The 17367-nt window shown below is 38.5% G+C and overlaps 2 protein-coding genes and 1 long non-coding RNA gene across 4 annotated transcripts in view; 1 reads left to right on the forward strand and 2 right to left on the reverse strand.

The window, feature by feature from the left end:
* LOC137019278 (homeobox protein OTX2-like) overlaps nt 1-1767 on the reverse strand; it is a 3296-nt gene extending 1529 nt beyond the window's left edge. The window contains exons 1-2 of the mRNA XM_067384563.1: nt 1513-1767; nt 1142-1293 (exon numbers count right to left, since the gene is read on the reverse strand). Of these exons, the coding sequence (XP_067240664.1) occupies nt 1142-1293; nt 1513-1606 (246 nt within the window). The 5' untranslated portion in view covers nt 1607-1767. The remainder of the gene's footprint in view (nt 1-1141; nt 1294-1512) is intronic.
* The window catches only part of LOC137019280 (uncharacterized), a 9982-nt gene extending 723 nt beyond the window's left edge, over nt 1-9259 (forward strand). The window contains exons 2-4 of the long non-coding RNA XR_010894985.1: nt 3939-4025; nt 6554-6691; nt 9071-9259. This is a non-coding gene — a long non-coding RNA (uncharacterized lncRNA). The remainder of the gene's footprint in view (nt 1-3938; nt 4026-6553; nt 6692-9070) is intronic.
* Nucleotides 8267-12290, reverse strand: LOC137019279 (armadillo-like helical domain-containing protein 4). Of its 2 annotated transcripts, XM_067384565.1 has the most exons (5): nt 12026-12290; nt 11787-11948; nt 11677-11708; nt 9336-9470; nt 8267-9191 (listed from the first exon to the last, which is right to left on the reverse strand). In XM_067384565.1, exons 1-5 carry the CDS (start codon nt 12276-12278, stop codon nt 9120-9122), a joined length of 654 nt encoding a protein of 217 aa, XP_067240666.1. In that variant the 5' UTR covers nt 12279-12290; the 3' UTR covers nt 8267-9119. The 2 variants fall into 2 exon arrangements, with proteins under 2 accessions (XP_067240666.1, XP_067240665.1); XM_067384564.1 differs by having other exon boundaries at nt 11677-11948.
* Between the last annotated feature and the right edge of the window lie 5077 nt (nt 12291-17367).

The raw sequence follows: 17367 nt of genomic DNA on the forward strand, positions 1-17367 counted from the left end.
TGTTGGTAGTGACACATCACATGACACGATTTAACTCGCATACTAAAACACTAATGATGTGCATAACTGTACTAAAATTGTGTTTATTTCCCCCAAATAAATGATTATGTGTCACTTTTGTCACTACCGAAATGTAATGAAGTTTCGGTAATGACAATTTTCGACACTTTTGAGCTGCTCAAAGATGATAATCATGGTGATCTAACAAGGTTCTGAACATAAAAACTACATTTTATGGAATAACACCCAAAAAAGTTTGCTTGATTGCAGAAAAAGGTGTTTGTTAGTGATGTTTTTAAAGCTCCTCACAGATTTTCAGGCTTCTGAACACATTTAACTCAGAATGATGATCTGCTGTGAAAGAGAGGCTGTGAGAGGAGGAACACGAATATCTCCTGAAGTGTGTTAAAATCAGTCTCCGTGACTCAAACACACACTGTTCCAGTAGTGACGTGAACATGAGGGACACACTTTTTACATGAAGTTTCATGATTTAAAAATAAAATATTTGCTTGTTTTAAAAAAATATAGAAAAAAAAAATAGGAAAAAAAGGCAAAAATTATGCCAATATCATTTTCACAAGTTGAAGTTTAGGGGTCAGGGTCCAGGACAGGCTCCTCCCAATTTAAAGTACCCAATAAATGATGATTTTAATATATTAATCTTACTGATATTTTAAATATTATTATGGGATTCAACAGATAATAGAAGGATCTTAGTAAACATCTAAATGTGTTTTTTGTCTGTGTACAACAGCTTGTTTTATTCAAAAGCATTTTTTAATATCACAGATTACAGGAAACATTTTCTCAAAAACATAAACATATTAGAACGTTCTTTAATAATGTCCTCAAAACATTATTTATCAATCATTCATGGAACCTTTTCTTTCTGAAACGCTTTTGAATGTTACTTGTTTCAGAACGTTCAGAGAACATTCAAAAGTAACATGTTTGAAGAATGATACAATGTTTTTGAAACATTTACGCTTTAATCGTCTAGAGAACATTCAGAAATAGTGTAATGGAAATGTTAGCAGAAATATTTTTGTTAGCTGGGATTTTAAAGTAATTTTACAGAATTTGAAAGAAAAAAAAAAGCAACTGATGCGCATTATATGGGATTGTCTCGTGGTCTCACCTGTACTCTGGACTCGGGCAGGTTGATTTTTAAGGCCACTTCTTCCCGCATGAAGATGTCCGGATAGCGCGTCTTGGCGAACAGAGTCTCCAGAACATCCAGCTGCGCGCGAGTGAACGTGGTCCGTTCCCGCCTCTGTTTACGGCCGCTCGCTGTGGAAATGACCAACAAAATCACTTTAACTTGTGCAGCTTAATGCTTTAATATCTGATCACACCCGCATCTATCCACCATTTTAGGTTAGGGTATGTAAAAGCAATTAAAAAGCATGCAAACTTTTGTTCCAGTGTTCTTCAAGGCCAATTACTCGATATGCATGTTTCCTTCTGGACTGAAAAAGTAGCTCTAACTCTAAAAGTGCTTTGCTTTACCCGGGTAACCCACGGACGGGTGCAGCAGGTCCATTCCCGAGCTCAGACTCAGTCCGGGGAGCGCGTACGGCGGCTGCTTCAGGTACGACATCATGTTGACGTGCTGGTGAAGGAATGCGTCTGTCCTCCTGCGCGAGAAGCAGACGACTGGTCGAACTGGTTATCTGCTGACATGGAAACTATCCGTTGACTGAGGGGGCGGGTTCGAGTCTCCGAGAACAAAACGCAGCGGTCATTTGGAGAGACGCGTATTGAGACGCAACAAGGCGCAAAGTAGCCAAAACATTCGAGGACAAGCTAATTGTCTCCGCATCACTGGGGGTCATTTGCGAAGACAAAGACCACCGTGGACAAGATAAATAGTGCTGATAACAATGAACAACAGTGACGCACTTCTGCGTAAAGAGTCTCTCATTCACATGCGAAGAGCAGCTTAACGAGGAACAATTCAACTTAAGACGCATTTTCATTTTAGTTACACTTTATTGACACTCCCGGGGCTATTCTTCTTAATTAATTGCAGCAGGTAATTAGATTTACGCGGCGAGTCTCTTCTAAAAGCGTTTGAGTTATAAAGTAAAACAAACACATGAAATCCCTCCATTAGAGAAGAAAAGAGTTTAAGTGCATCGGCAAAAAAACGAATTTAATTAATTTACACCGATTCCCACAAATATCTCACATTATTTTGAAAATATTTAAAGTGACAGACACATTTAATAATGTTATAAAGCAGAATTAACCGTTTGCGCTCAACGGCCGCGCGCCTCAATCTGTCGATCGCTTCACATCCGTTCAATAATTAATTAATTATCGCTGGAGATAATCCGGACGGCACGCGCTCCCGTGATTACAGGACGCTCCTGAGCGCGCGACTCGTTCGAGCTGATTAATTTTCTCGTCACGAAAATAAAACAAAGAGTCTCATTGTGCTGGAAAATCTCGACAGACTGACTGCAACTAATTCATTTCACTTTCCTGCATTTAATCTGTGCAGACTAATTATCGGCTATTATTAACAGTGTGGTGATGCAAAATATATCATAATTATATTTAGGTTCTCACAATATAGTTCATTTACATTTCTAGGCATATTGTAAGTCATTTTTAGCTGAAAACATCTAATAAGTATTTATAATGTTGATTTATCATATAATTTTATTGTTTTGCATTTGACTTTGTAATATTATTGTCAATATCACTGCTGAAACTTTCTGAAATTATCCACTTTATATCAAAATGCAACAGTGATGTTCTTTTTTATTTTTGCAGAAATAAACATTTTGATTTATTATCAATGCTGGGTTAAAACAACCCAAGTTGGGTTGAAAGTGGACAAACCCAGCAATTGGGTTAAATGTTAAAAGTTAACTATTGTTTAAAAATTACTGTATTTCTTGCTTAAAATGAACCCAAAATATGTTGGAAATTAACATTTATTAATAAGTTTAATGAATAATATTTCAATAATAAACAATTATTACATTTCTTATTAATAAATGTTCAATTATGTGTCTGATTTGTAATTTCCAACATATTTTGGGTTCATTTTAAGCCAGTCATTTTTAAACACTAGTTGAGTTCAATAAAACTTTTAACCCAATCACTGGGTTTGTCCATTTTCAACCCAACTTGGGTTGTTTTAACCCAGCATTTTTTATTGTATGCATTTACATTTTAAGAACTAGACCTTAAAATATTCTAGATGTTATTTTATTCTTGTTGTCATTATTGATTTATTTACACGCTCTTAAATATAAAGCTTTTCATAGAAGAACCGTTTCTGGTTCCTTTCGTTTCTTAAAGATGCATGAGAAGAAGAAGACTTATTTTGGGTGACAAATCTGGGTCGAAACTTGATATATTTGACATAATCTTTGAATTAGTAATAAAAACATTGAGTTCTTAAAATGCGCATTTAATGCATTAAGAGTCGTGGACTGTATATTCAGATTGTCTTGTGAATGGAAATAAACGTATTCCTGCATGTAAGTGAAGAAGCGTAACGCTGGACCCGGCAGGAGCCCTAAATCCTGTTTGCCGTCTGTCCCGGGAGAAACGGGGCGCTGGCCGAGTGTTTACGGTGGGATTTCACCTGGAAGAGACAAAACACAAAGCTGTTAACTAGCAGAGAGAACAAACACTCATTTCAGCAGCTTTTCTAAAGTTAAACAAGGCTTTTTCCTGATCCGATCAGAACTCATTCACTGAATCTGAAATCTCTCATTCATCCATTAAATTCTTGTCAAAACAAATGATCCTTTTTCAGCAGATTGTCTGACTGAAACACGAGCAGCTGGAAATATTTCAGTGATGCTTGTGGTGTTATAAATTAATTCTCTATTTTTGCTTTTAATTAAAATAAATATCTACAAATTATAGAATTTGATTTAGATCTGAATAATTTTTTTTTATTTCTCCTTCAGGGAATTTGATCTGAGACAAAGATGTAACTGAGAAATGAAGGAGTGTGAAAAGTTTCCTCTGAGAGAATGAATGTGTTTTTATCTGAAGTAAGTGACTCTGAACTGATTTTAAATTCTTTCTTTGCCTTTTCTTACCTCGATCTCTCCATCTTTGTTTTTCTTCTTCATTTCTTTCAGTATTCTTCAGTCTCTAATCCTCTTTAATTAGATGCTCTTCTACTGCTATAATCCTTCAGAACAACAATTCAGAGAGCCAGCCGACACACACACACACACACACACAAGTGTAAGTTTAGTGTAGCTGTCGAAGGAGGGACAGAAACCTCTCAGATTTCATCAAAAATATCTTAATTTGTGTCTGAAGATGAACGAAGGTCTTACGGGATGGAACGACATGAGTAATTAATGACAGAATTTTCATTTTTGGGTGAACTAACCCTTCAGTCACATTCAGACACTGGCGGTATCGGTCAGGAAGGTCGTGATTAATTTCATGGGAAGTTTTTCATGGGCAAATGCATGTGATTTACTTCAGAAAATGTACAAATCTAGAGTGTTTAGATTGCATTTAAAGCATTGTTAATAATAATAATAAGTGTTGAACTCCTCCTCTTGTGTGTCAGTTTTCTCTCTCGATCCAGATCTGTCGTCACGAGTCTCTGAGCGGACACTCTCTTCTATCTATCTATCTATCTATCTATCTATCTATCTATCTATCTATCTATCTATCTATCTATCTATCTATCATAGCAACCACCCAGATCACCAAAGCAACCACCTTGAACACCATGGCAACAGCACAGCATCCACACAGAGTACCTAGCAACCGCATAGCAACCACCCAGAACAGCATAGCAACCTCCTAGAATATCCTAGCAACCTCATAGCAATACCCTAGCAACCACCCAAAATACCTTAGCAACCGTATAACAACACCTTAGCAACCACCCTGAGTACCCTAGCAACCACACAGCAACACCTTAACAGCCACCCAGATCACCAAAGCAACCACCTTGAACACCATGGCAACAGCACAGCAACCACACAGAGTACCTAGCAACCGCATAGCAACCACCTAGAACAGCATACCAACCTCCTAGAATATCCTAGCAACCTCATAGCAATACCCTAGCAACCACCCAAAATACCTTAGCAACCGTATAACAACACCTTAGCAACCACCCTGAGTACCCTAGCAACCACACAGCAACACCTTAGCAACCACCCAGAGTACCCTAGCAACCGCATAGCAACACCTTAGTAACCACCTGAGTACCCTAGCAACCGCATAGCATCACCCTAGCAACCACTCAGATTACCCTAGCAACCGCATAGCAACACCTTAGCAACCACATGAGTACCCTAGCAACCGCATAGCATCACCCTAGCAACCACTCAGATTACCCTAGCAACCGCATAGCAACACCTTAGCAACCACCTGAGTACCCTAGCGACTGCATAGCATCACCCTAGCAACCACTCAGATTACCCTAGCAACCGCATAACAACACCTTAGCAACCACCCCTGGTACCCTAGCAACCGCATAGCAACAGCTTAGGAACCACTCCGAGTACCCTAGCAACCACATAGCGACACCCTGGCAACCACCCAGGATACCTTAGCAACCGCATAGCAATGTCTTCCATTTAATCATTCTTCAAACATTATGGGAACATTACATTTGAACGTTCTGAAACAAGTAGTGACATTTAAAAAATGTTCGATGAACGTCATGAACGATGTATAAATAATGTTTTTGTACTAATGTTTTGAGACCAGATAACTTTGAATAAACGTTATATTAACGTTACTGGAAGAACGTTTGTTTATAATTTTGAGAGAACCTTGGCTGAACGTTCCCTGTCAGCTGGGTATCTGATTAATCTGGCCTGAAGGAAGTCGAAGACAAAGATGATTATTTTACTGTATGGATTCATGACTCGATCATGTGTTTCTGTTAACGTCTCACTCTTCTCCGTGCGGAGAAAATTCTCTGGGATTAATTTTATGACGGACTGCTGGAAGCGGCGTAGCTCCATGAGAGAAATGAGCTCTTTGTCGGCCTGCCGTTTCCAGAGCTGAAGAACAAGAGAGGTTTAATCCTCATTGTTCCGCAGACGGGGGGGGGTGTGAAACGATCCGACCGGCTTAATCCCAACAGACCCCCGTCCCTCCATCAGACAATACAGACACAAGAAACATGTTTGCTGATGCAGATGCTCAGATTATAACATGTAAAAAATCATAAATGTTTCTTGAGCATCAAATCATCATATCAGAATGATTTCTGAAGGATCATGTGACACTGAAGACTGGAGTGGGTGCTTAACTGAAATGTTCTGTTGTTATATTCTAGTTTGAGAGGCTGACCAATGCACTTAACACTGCTACATGAGTAAAAAAATGTGAGAAACTGGAATGAGATGTTGCCACTATAGTCTTTACTGAGAGGATCTCTTCACGTCCTCTTTCAGAAGCTCTTCTGTGTCTCTGAAGGCCTGTCGACTCATTTATACTCTCTATAAGCTGACATGTCTTCATTTAGCATGTTTCTTCTCTCCAGATGAGCCTGATGTCTTCTTATAACCAGTGTTTGTATTTGTGTGTTGTCCAGTAAGACTCTCTGATCCTGCTGCTGCCCGATTGTCTCTCGTCCCGCTGCGCTGGCGCCGCCAGAGAGACTCGAGTGAGATCAGACGGTGATTGTGCCAGCGTAGCGTCTTTCCTCTTCATCTGTCTCTGTACAGCTGCTGTGAGTATGTGCTGGACCTCTGTCTCACTACACACTAACAGAGAAAACAAAAACTGTACTCATATACATGTTTGTCAGGTTAAGTGTGAAGTGGATTAGTTTTATGTTCACATAATTGCTTTTGTGCAGACTGAGCCAAAATCACAATAACAGGATCAACACTGACCTCTGTGTGTGATTGATCAGTACTGCAGTCTGAGGGAACCAAAACAAGAACTCTTTAAATATGAAATGATAGTGAAAAAAGTCCAATTTTCTGAAATGCAACAGTTTATTGAACCTTTAGACAAAATATCAAAAATAAAATTGCATATGTGATTTTTGTTGAGGATCATAAGAGACTATAGAAATTGGCATATCAGATTTATAGGCAGATTAATGCCATCTGGTGGGAGAAGAAAATAAATAAATATAAAAATATGGGTCATTGATGAACAAGGTTTTTAAAAGTGTAAAAAAAAAAACATAATTGAGTTTTATTAAGTGTTATCAATGAGATTATGTAGTTTTTATAATCAATTAACACTGATTTTGTAATTTTTTACAAGATGGACAAAATTTGTCACCAAAAAAGTCATTCGGTTTAACCAAATGACACTTTTGGTTTTACTGAATGACGATATTTTCAAACAATGCTAACAGGCTGATATCTAGCTAGCAAAAGCATGATCAAACATTTTTAAGTTTTTAAAATATTCCATCATTTTTCCATGATTTATAGCGGTTGCACCGAATGACCTGATGTTTCGGGACATGCGTATGATCAAGAGAAAACATGAATTTATCAAATAGTTAAGAGAGAGTCACTTTGCTTCATGACCATGTGGTCTTTTGCAGGTGTCTGAATGATGTCACATCCTGTCACATGATACTGACCGCATGACTTTATATCGGTTACTCCGAATGACATCAATTAAATTAATTTTTGCGGACATTCTTTCTCATAACAAAACAACGACTTCTACACATAATTTTAATCTCATTTTGCACTATGTTGATATATGATGTTATAAAATCATGCCAGAATAAAAAAATATATACATTTATTACGTTTTAAGATATTTTAATCACAAATGAACGGTTTGACGGTTAAACCTTTTGACACTTCAAAATCTTTAAAATACCTTTATATGTAGAAAAGTATAATTAAAATCTTTTGGATTCAATAAAAGAGATCTAGTTGTACTACATTACATACATTGGATATCATATCTTTGTTTTTTATTATTATTAAGGCCTTTGGACAAAAAAAAATGATGCGTCACGTCATTGACCCACATATATATATATATATATATATATATATCAAGGTCATTCAATATGTCATTATGGTTAGTTACCAGCATTTAGACTCAGATCAGTAGTTTTGTGTAAGTTTGAGACACAAACTTTGCAGTTTGGACACTCTTTAACCAGGAAAATGTCTCTTTAATGTAACACAGAAACAATCAACTCCAAAAGTAAATGATTTAATACTTTATTTTTGTCGTATTTACAGTGTTATACTGTGAATTATTCATGGCTCTGTGTGTTTCTGTACATTTCTAGAATACTGAACACCTTTTACAGTAAAGATATTTCTCAACTTTGACAAAAAATATTTTTAATAAGCTATTAAAAAACACCCTAACAAGCCTGCAGTGAATTTATGATTCATAAACTGGAATGAAAATTCAATCACAAACATGTTACATGAGTTCATATAGATCTGCACGGATCAGATTGTCATTACAACATGAAAACAACATTTGGCATCATAACAATCATATTTACAGTGAAATCAAACCTATATACTATATGTACAGCATGTCATGTGACTTAGGAATAACCAATAACACCATTACATTCATATAAAACATAGAAGTGTTTATAAACGGTCGCTGATCTCGAGTTTAAACGTGTCCAGATATTTCACCCGACGCGTTTCACTATGCAATCATTTAATATTTTCTATAATATATGCATGGTGATGTATTTTGGTTCAAAGATACGGCTTGCAGAAGTCTTGAGTTTGAATGCCGTCATCAGATGAATGAAAGCACTATTATACCACAACACTGTTTTATACGTGATTCTGATGTTAAATATTGTCTGATATGATTTGCACATGTTTCTGATCTAATGACGGCGTCTTACAGCAGATATTTATCGGTAGAAAGTAGTTCTGTATGTGACCACTGAAAGTGTCTTTCAATAAACTGTTCATCCTTTACTTAAAACAGACAGAGGGATTTTAAACTATTCATTAAATACTGAGCAGTTCAAATGTTCATATTACATACAGTTTTTTCAAAAGAGTGTCGGTGCTGCTGAAGAAAAAAGATTGTGATTCTCTTCATAAATGTACTTACTGTTAAATACTTAGTGTTTTCTCATCAGGACTCGTGTGTCTAGCAACGCGAACTGAAGCACGAATGATTTCAGCTGGTCAAAACTCGTCTTCTGAACTGTCGGCCAGCAGCATGGCGTTGTCCGGTCCGCTCCGCACTTCTCTGGGCGGCTGAAGTTGATGAACATTGAAGAAAAACCATCAGTACTCAAAATGAATCTGCTGAAGCTTTCAAGGACTCGAATGATAGAAAACAGAATTGGTTCAGACTTCACGATGATCGTGATTGAGTTCAGGAATGAGAGCGACCCGTACCTTCCTCCTCTGGTGTTTGAAGCTGTCTCTCCTCTTGCGATGGATCAGTCTGATGCTGTACAGAGCGCCGACCAGCAGAAGAGCACCAGCTATTCCAATCCCGACAGGTGCCAACATCCCCGACACATAACCAGCCTGAAGAAGAGACGGCGGACACACGATGGAGTAATCAAGATGTTTAATGTCTCTTCTGCTCACCAAAGCTGCATTTATTTGATTGAAAATACAGTAAAAACAGTGAAATAGTTTGTATTCAAAACAGCTGTTTTCTGTGTGAATCTGTTGTAAAATGTAATTTATTCCTGTGATTAAAACTTTAAATGAATTTGCATGAATTAACACATTGCTAATAGGTTTTAGCCCATTGCTACCATGGATTAGCATGTTGTTAACTTTTTTTAACATATTACTAACATGGATTAAAATATTTAGGACGTTGCTAACATGAATTAGCACAAATTAGCATGTTTTAACACAGTTGGCATTTATTAGCATGTTGCTAACTTATTTTAACACATTACTAGCATGAATTAACATTTAACACGTTAACATTAATTAGCACACTGCTAGCACAAATTAGCATGTTTACTAGCATGTTTTAACACATAACTAGCATTTATTAGCATTTGCTAGCATGAATTAGCACACTGTTAGCTTGTTTTTGCCCATTGTTAGCATGAATTACCATGTTTTATCGTGTTCCTAACATAAATTAGCATGTTTTAGCACATTGTTGACACGAATTAGCAAGTTTTGCTGACTTATTTTAACACATTACTAGCATGAATTGACATTTTAACACGTTGTTAACATGAATTAACACACTGCTAGCCCAAATTAGCATGTTTTAACACATAGCTAGCATTTATTAACATTTGCTAACATGAATTAACACACTGTTAACTCATTTTAGCCTATTGCTAGCATTAATTAGTACAGTGCTAACATGTTTAACACTGTTGTCAAGAATTAGAATGAATTACCATATTGCTAGCATGTTTTAACATTGATAGCATGAGTTATGTTGCTAGCACTTTTAAACATGTTGCTAACATGTTGTTAACATGCTTTAACACATTGCTAACATGAATTAGCATTTTGCTTGCATGAATTAGCACATTGCTAACACAAATTAACATGTTACTAGTATGTTTCAACACATAGCTAGCATTTATTTGCATGTTGTTAACTTATTTTAACACATTACTAGCATGAATTAACATTTTAAAACATTGTTAACATGAATTAGCACACTGCTATCACAAATTAGCATTTACTAGCATGTTTTAACACATAACTAGCATTTGCTAACATGAATTAGCACATTGTTAGCTTGTTTTAACCCATTGCTAGCATGAATTAGCATGTTTTATTGTGTTCCTAACATAAATTAGCATTTTTTAGCATTTTGATGAATTAGAATAAATTAGCACATTGTTAACATGTTCTAACACATTGCTAACATTTTAACGCATTGTTAACATGAATTAGCACACTACTAGCTTGTTGTAGCCCATTGCTACCATGAATTAGCATGTTTTATGGTGTTCCTAACATGAATTAGCTTGTTTTAACCCCCATTGTTGACATGAATTATCATATTAACGCATTGTAACCCATTGCTACCATGAATTAGCATGTTGTTAACTTTTTTTAACACATTACTAACATGAATTAACATATTTTAACACATTTTTAACATGGATTAGCATGTTGTAATAGCATGCACGCTTTAACGTTAACATGAATTAACACACTGTTCGCTCATTTTAGCCCATTGCTAGCATTGGATTACCATGTTTTAGCACGTTTCAAACATGAATTAGTACATTCCTAACATGTTTAACACTGTTAGCATGAATTGACATGTTGCTAGCATGTTTTTGCGTGTTTTGCTAACAAGAATTGAAATGAATTAGCATATTGATAGCATTTTTTAACACATTGTTAACATTAATTAACATGTTGCTAGCATTTTTTAACACATTGCTAACATGAATTGGCATGTTGTTAGCATGTTTTAACACTGATAGCATGAGTTATGTTTTGCTAGTACATTGCTAGCATGTTTAACACTGTTAGCATGAATTAACATGTTGATAGCATGTTTTAACACTGATAGCATGAGTTATGTTGCTAGTACATTGCTAGCATGTTTAACACTGTTAACATGAATTAGCATGTTGCTAGCATTTTTTAGCACATATATCACAATTTTTACCGTATTTTCGATCGAATAAATGCAGCCTCGGTGAGCAGAAGAGACTTCTTTCAAAAACGTTAAAAAATAATCATGATTCCAAACTTCTCTAGCATGAATATGAGAGGAAGTGATGCGTACCTTCTCTCGTATCAGCTCCACCCAGCTCCGCACTGCAGACAGTAAACAGAGAATGAATGAACTCTTAATCACGACGCTCGTGATCACATGACTGTTCTGTGGATTCTCACCCAGGCCCTGGTTCCGCTGCACCCAGACGGGAGGAGGCGGGATCAGGCTGTAGGGCGGCCGCGTGTGCGGTGCCATGGTGCTTTCCATCAGGTCCTCTTCACTCTCTTCCTCCTCCTCATCAGAATCCATCTCCTCGTCCTCCTCGTCTTCATCAGGCTCCTCTATAAGACACAGAGGTTCGTTCAGATCACGGCGTGTCAGAAACGAGCGCCGTTGCTTTAAGCGCACACGCACCAACCTTTAGTCTCCAGATCTGTGTCCGTCTTTGGTTTTGACGCTGCCACGTGAACGACCGTCAGAGGCTGATGGGTAACTGAGCTCTGTGTGACATCATCGTCTGCAGGACCAATCAGATTATTGTTAAAAATCAACATGAATGGCTGTTGCGCTCTATTATACATTCTTACTTTGCTTAGGCTTCTCTGAGGGATCAGATTCTGTGACGGACGCTCTCGACCTCTCCGCTCCAGATGTTCCTGAGAGACGGACATCAGAGGAAGTGCGTTCCGTATCCATGGACACCATTTGCTCAAGCTCTGTGTCTCCCGCCGTTACGGCAGCTGGAGCCATGGCGACAGACACTTCGGACGACGACACTGAGCCTCCGGGTGGCGTGACATCCTCAAACGGCTCAAAAATCAAAGGAAGGTCTTCGGAGGACATGGTGGCCTCTGTGCTCACCTCCTGAGACGAGGGCAGGACGCTCACTTCCTCTGGGAAAGGAAAATGCAAAGTCATTTTTTTGCATCAGCCTGAAACGATGACTAAACAGATGACTTGTATTCAAATAGAATCATGTTTGCAAAGGGTTAGTTCACACAAAAAATGAAGATAATCCCATGATTTATTCACCCTTAAGCCATCCAACCATCTTCTTTCAGACAAACATAATTGGAGATACATTTAAAAATATACTGGCTCTTCCAAGATTTATAATGGGAGTGAATGGGGGCCGAGATTTTGAAGCCCAAAAAAGCGCATCCATCCATCTATAAATATAATCCATACGACTCCAGGGGGTAAATAAAGGCCTTCTGAAGTGAAGCAATGCTTTTTTTGTAAGAAAAATATCCATATTTAAAACTTTATAAACTATAATATCCAGCTTCCAGTAACAGCCGTACATGAGTCGAGTTCCGGCGGAAGAGTGACCTCTGACCCGACGCATGATGTAGGATGTAGGAGTATCATAAGCTTAGACGTCTCTCGCGGATCAAACAAATAGCTCTTCTCTTTTATCGAAATCCTCCGACATTTCTTTTTAAAAATTCTCGTTTTAGACTTGTAATTCGTGACCGGTGTTTTGTTTTGCTCTCTCCTCTGCGCTTCTCTGTTCTTCAGTACGTCTTGCGTCAAGGTCAGAGGTCACTTTTCCGCCAGAGCTGAACTCACGTATAGCCATCTGCTGGTAGCCAGTTATTATAGTTTTTAAAAGTTTTAAATATGGATATTTCTCTTACAAAAACGCATTGCTTCGCTTCAGAAGGCCTTTATTAAGTCGTATGGATTACGTTTATGATGGATAGATGCACTTTTTTGGGCTTCAAAATCTCAACCCCATTATAAAGCTTGGAAGAGCCAGAATATGATTTACTATAACTCTATAGTATAACATAGGATGGCTTGAGGGTGAGTTAATCATGGGATAATTTTCATTTTTAGTGAACTATCCTTTTAATGTCAGACTTCGCGAACCAAGAACATATTTAAAAATATCCTGGTTCTTCCAAGCTTTATAATGGGAGTGAATGGGGGCCGAGATTTTGAAGCCCAAAAAAGTGCATCCATTCATCATAAATATAATCCATACGACCTTCTGGATGGATGCACTTTTTGGGGCTTCAAAATCTCAACCCCATTATAAAGCTTGGAAGAGCCAGAATATTATTTACTAGAACTCTGATTGTGTTTGTCTGAAAGAAGATGGCTTAAGGGTGAGTAAATCAATCTTCATTTTTGGGTGAACTAACCCTTTAATGTCAGACATCGCGAGCCAAGAACATCAAAGTATGAATAAACAGAGCTGTCAAGCCCTGTTAGCATTAATTATGAACGTGTAGACGCCTCTTCTAGCAGTCAGCTCCACTTTACTTCAGCACGACTCAAAATAGAAAGTAATTAGGCTGCCTTCGGCGCCCGCTGGGGTTTAAAGTGGAGCGGGACGCTCTCTGCTCCTCTACCCTTCATACTTACACTCTACTAATGCAAACTAGCAGCAAATGTGTTCAACCAGAGCCCTTCATGACTGATTAACCCTTTACTCATATTTTACTACAACTATTGCCTCTGTTCTTTGTCTAAAATACTTCATGAACAGATGCAATGTTCCCTTGGGTTGTTTAACAATAAAATGCATGTCGATCACTGACCTGCCCGCAGATGAACCGGTTCCGTCCACGTATCAGCCGTGTCCAGCAGTGTCGGTCCAGTCAAGTCTCCGCTGGTAATGCTGGTTGGGTTAGTGGTCGGTGCGTCTGAAGGAGAGCTGGTGATGGTGTCCGCGTTCAGCCTTCTGTCCTCATTAGATGCTCCGAGCTGAAGTGTGTCGGTTCTCAGCAGAACTGCGATAGGAGGCGTCGTCAGAGACCACGGGAGAGACGCGCCGTCTGCAGATTCTGTTGTGTTCCGCGATCCGTCGTATGTCTGTCGCTCGTTCAGCCTGTCCTCGTTTCCGTCCGCCGTCGCTCTGCCAAACCCCTCATGAATCCTGACTCCATCCTCCTCATCTTCCCCCTCATGCACGTTTGGAGCAGATGTTTGTGGGTTTTGTAAGCTGATGGTCAACAAGGGTGAGTCGATAGAGTGAGTCCTGGTGACCATGTCTGTTCTGTCCTTCAGCAAAGACGATGCTGAGACTTTCTCATCTCTGCCCGGGAGATCGAGCGTCTCCAGCGGTCTGACGGTCCTCTCTAGTGTGGCGGCCCGGCTGGCGAGACAGACCGCAGCCAACAGGAGACTTTGGAAAGTTGCACCGGTCAACATAGCGGATCCGTCACTCGGGCACAAAGTCTGAAACTGAAGTTAAACGTGAACGGGTCCAAAACGCCAATTCCTGTAGAAACATTAGCAAGTGGAGGAAATACAATGTGCTGTGGTAAAATGACAGATTTTCTGCTTTCTGTAAATAAAAGATATTTAAATGTTTTCATGTTGTCTGGCATGCATTGCTTTTAGATAGAATGACTGAATTGGTTAGGCCAGATCTTGATATTGAACATTATTGAACTGAACTGAATTGTTCTGAATTAATTGAATTCTGAATGTTGAATGTGTTTACATTAAGAATTCAACTTTTTACAACAGCCATTCTGGTCATTTTACAAACAGCAATATCTAGTCCCATTGACTTCCATAGTGTTTTTTCATACTATTGAAGTCAATGGGGACCAACAAATGTTTGGTTCAAATGATCGTCTCTCGTGTTCTAGAGAACAAATAAAATCATACAGGTTTAGAACAACTTGTGGGCGAGTACATTTTTGGGTGAACTATTCCTTTAAGAGACGCTTGATGTGTAGAATCTCAGGATATTATTAGGGGTCAACTTTGTTAGTTTTATTCTTCTTCATCCGCAATTGAGTCTATGGTAGCCCATAGAACCGTATGGTAAAAAGTTATAAAATTTGGCACACAGATAGAGAACAGTCTGAAATGTTACCATATCAAATCTGGAGTCTCTACCTCAAACTGTCTAGCGCCACCAACAGTTCAAAGATTCACTCATGTTTATGCTCATAACTTTTGATGCTTAAGTCCTAAAAACAAAAATCTTTCTTCCTCTGATTCCGTGGCTCATGATGATTTAAATGCATCCCTATGATGTAAAATCCTACTTTTTCAAACTCCTCCTATAGCGTTTGTCCAATTTGCACGGAATGATCAGCCAATCCGTTTGCGTATAGGGCATCGACGAATTTGACGGCGAGCACGCAAAAAAGGGATTTGATGCTGTATCTTCGCAATGATTTGGTTTATTGACACCAAACTTGGTATATGTCATTACAGGCATGACTTGCACAATGCACAACAACGTCACAGCGTCACCTACTGGTGCCGAGATAGGAAAAATGCCTATCTTTTGAATGCCGCGTCCTAAGTTGAACGATATCCAATTTTCTTTGGTCAGACATTTTGAATTTTGCTATAAAATGCTGTTTTACTACTTTTTCGAACTCCTACAAATTTTGTCAGATTTGTATGAAATTTGGTATGTAGCATCTACAGACACTCATGACAAAAATGTACTTAAAGATTTCTGATAGACCCAATCGTAGTTTTATACTGCGTCAACAAATTCTGCGAGCACGCCAAAATGGATACGTGGCTGTATCTTTGCAAAAGTTTTGTGTATTTTGTGTCATCACAGGCATGACTTGAGGGTGCATGCAAAGTTTCGTCACAGCGCCACCTACTGCTCAGAAGATATAAACCATGTTATAAGTGCTTTAACTGATGTCATTTAAACAGCTTTATCCTAATCTCATGATCACAGATGTCCACACATATATTTTCTTTTCCGCCCTTATTCGGCTTGACCCCGTTATTGCTGCTTGCAGCTATATTTTTATTAAAAGAATCTGCCATGTCTAGAATGGTGCTTTTATGAGGAACAGAATTTACTAAACAACAGCATTTCGCTAGGAAACAACAGGAGAATATGAATATGAATCATTTTAAATACATCCATTCATGCTATAATAAATTATTCAAACATTATGCATATGTTTAATTGAAATATTCAAATGATTATTTATTCATAATATTTTAGTGGAAAGAAACAAAATATTGGTTTATTGGTTCAACACACTTAAAAATAATCAGTACTGGCTGTAAACAACAACAACAATGTTAATCTCAAGATGCATATTCATGTTTTGTGCTGCTAGTTTAACCACCCATTTTGTCATGGTCTACATTTCCTCGCTCTTTCAGTTCTGCAGCAGTAACTTGACACACACACACACACACACACACACACACACACACACACTACTGCAATTCTCTGCCAGTGTCTAAAAATAGCGCGAAGCTCATTCTCCAAGACAATGCGCCCTACTGTATCATCATTTAGGTTTCCATGCAGTTATGTTTATTCATCTTCATCATCATAAATCAAAGGCGTGTGGTATAGAATATGCGTAATTGCCTGCATTCATGCACGTCATTTTCTCTGGCACTGAACACCTCGTATGTCTGCATTATAATATGCTGCGTAATATCTTTCCATATGTGACTGCGCAATGGGCAGATTCTGCATTACTGCATGCAAAAACTGACTGCTCTCCTGGACAACTTTAATATGAAGTAAACAAACACAATGGCACATCATCACAGTAATGACGCACAAGAATCCAGATGCACATCATCCTCACCTGCTGTGTGTGAACGCGGAGTCAGTCTCATGTCCAGTGCACGCGCAGTGTTTCAGTCACCCGTCATCGCTGTTAAGTGGCATTATAAGCAGTCGCTGTTATTCCTCAGTCTGCGTCAGCTCATGCCACACTGAAGTTTCCGCTGGCTCTCGTCTGCAGGCGCGCAGTCAGTCACGGGCATCTGCGCAGCCGACTGCGGGTCACTGTG

The sequence above is a fragment of the Chanodichthys erythropterus genome, chromosome 4 (genome assembly GCF_024489055.1).
Source record: "Chanodichthys erythropterus isolate Z2021 chromosome 4, ASM2448905v1, whole genome shotgun sequence".
NCBI classification, from domain to species: Eukaryota; Metazoa; Chordata; class Actinopteri; order Cypriniformes; family Xenocyprididae; genus Chanodichthys; species Chanodichthys erythropterus.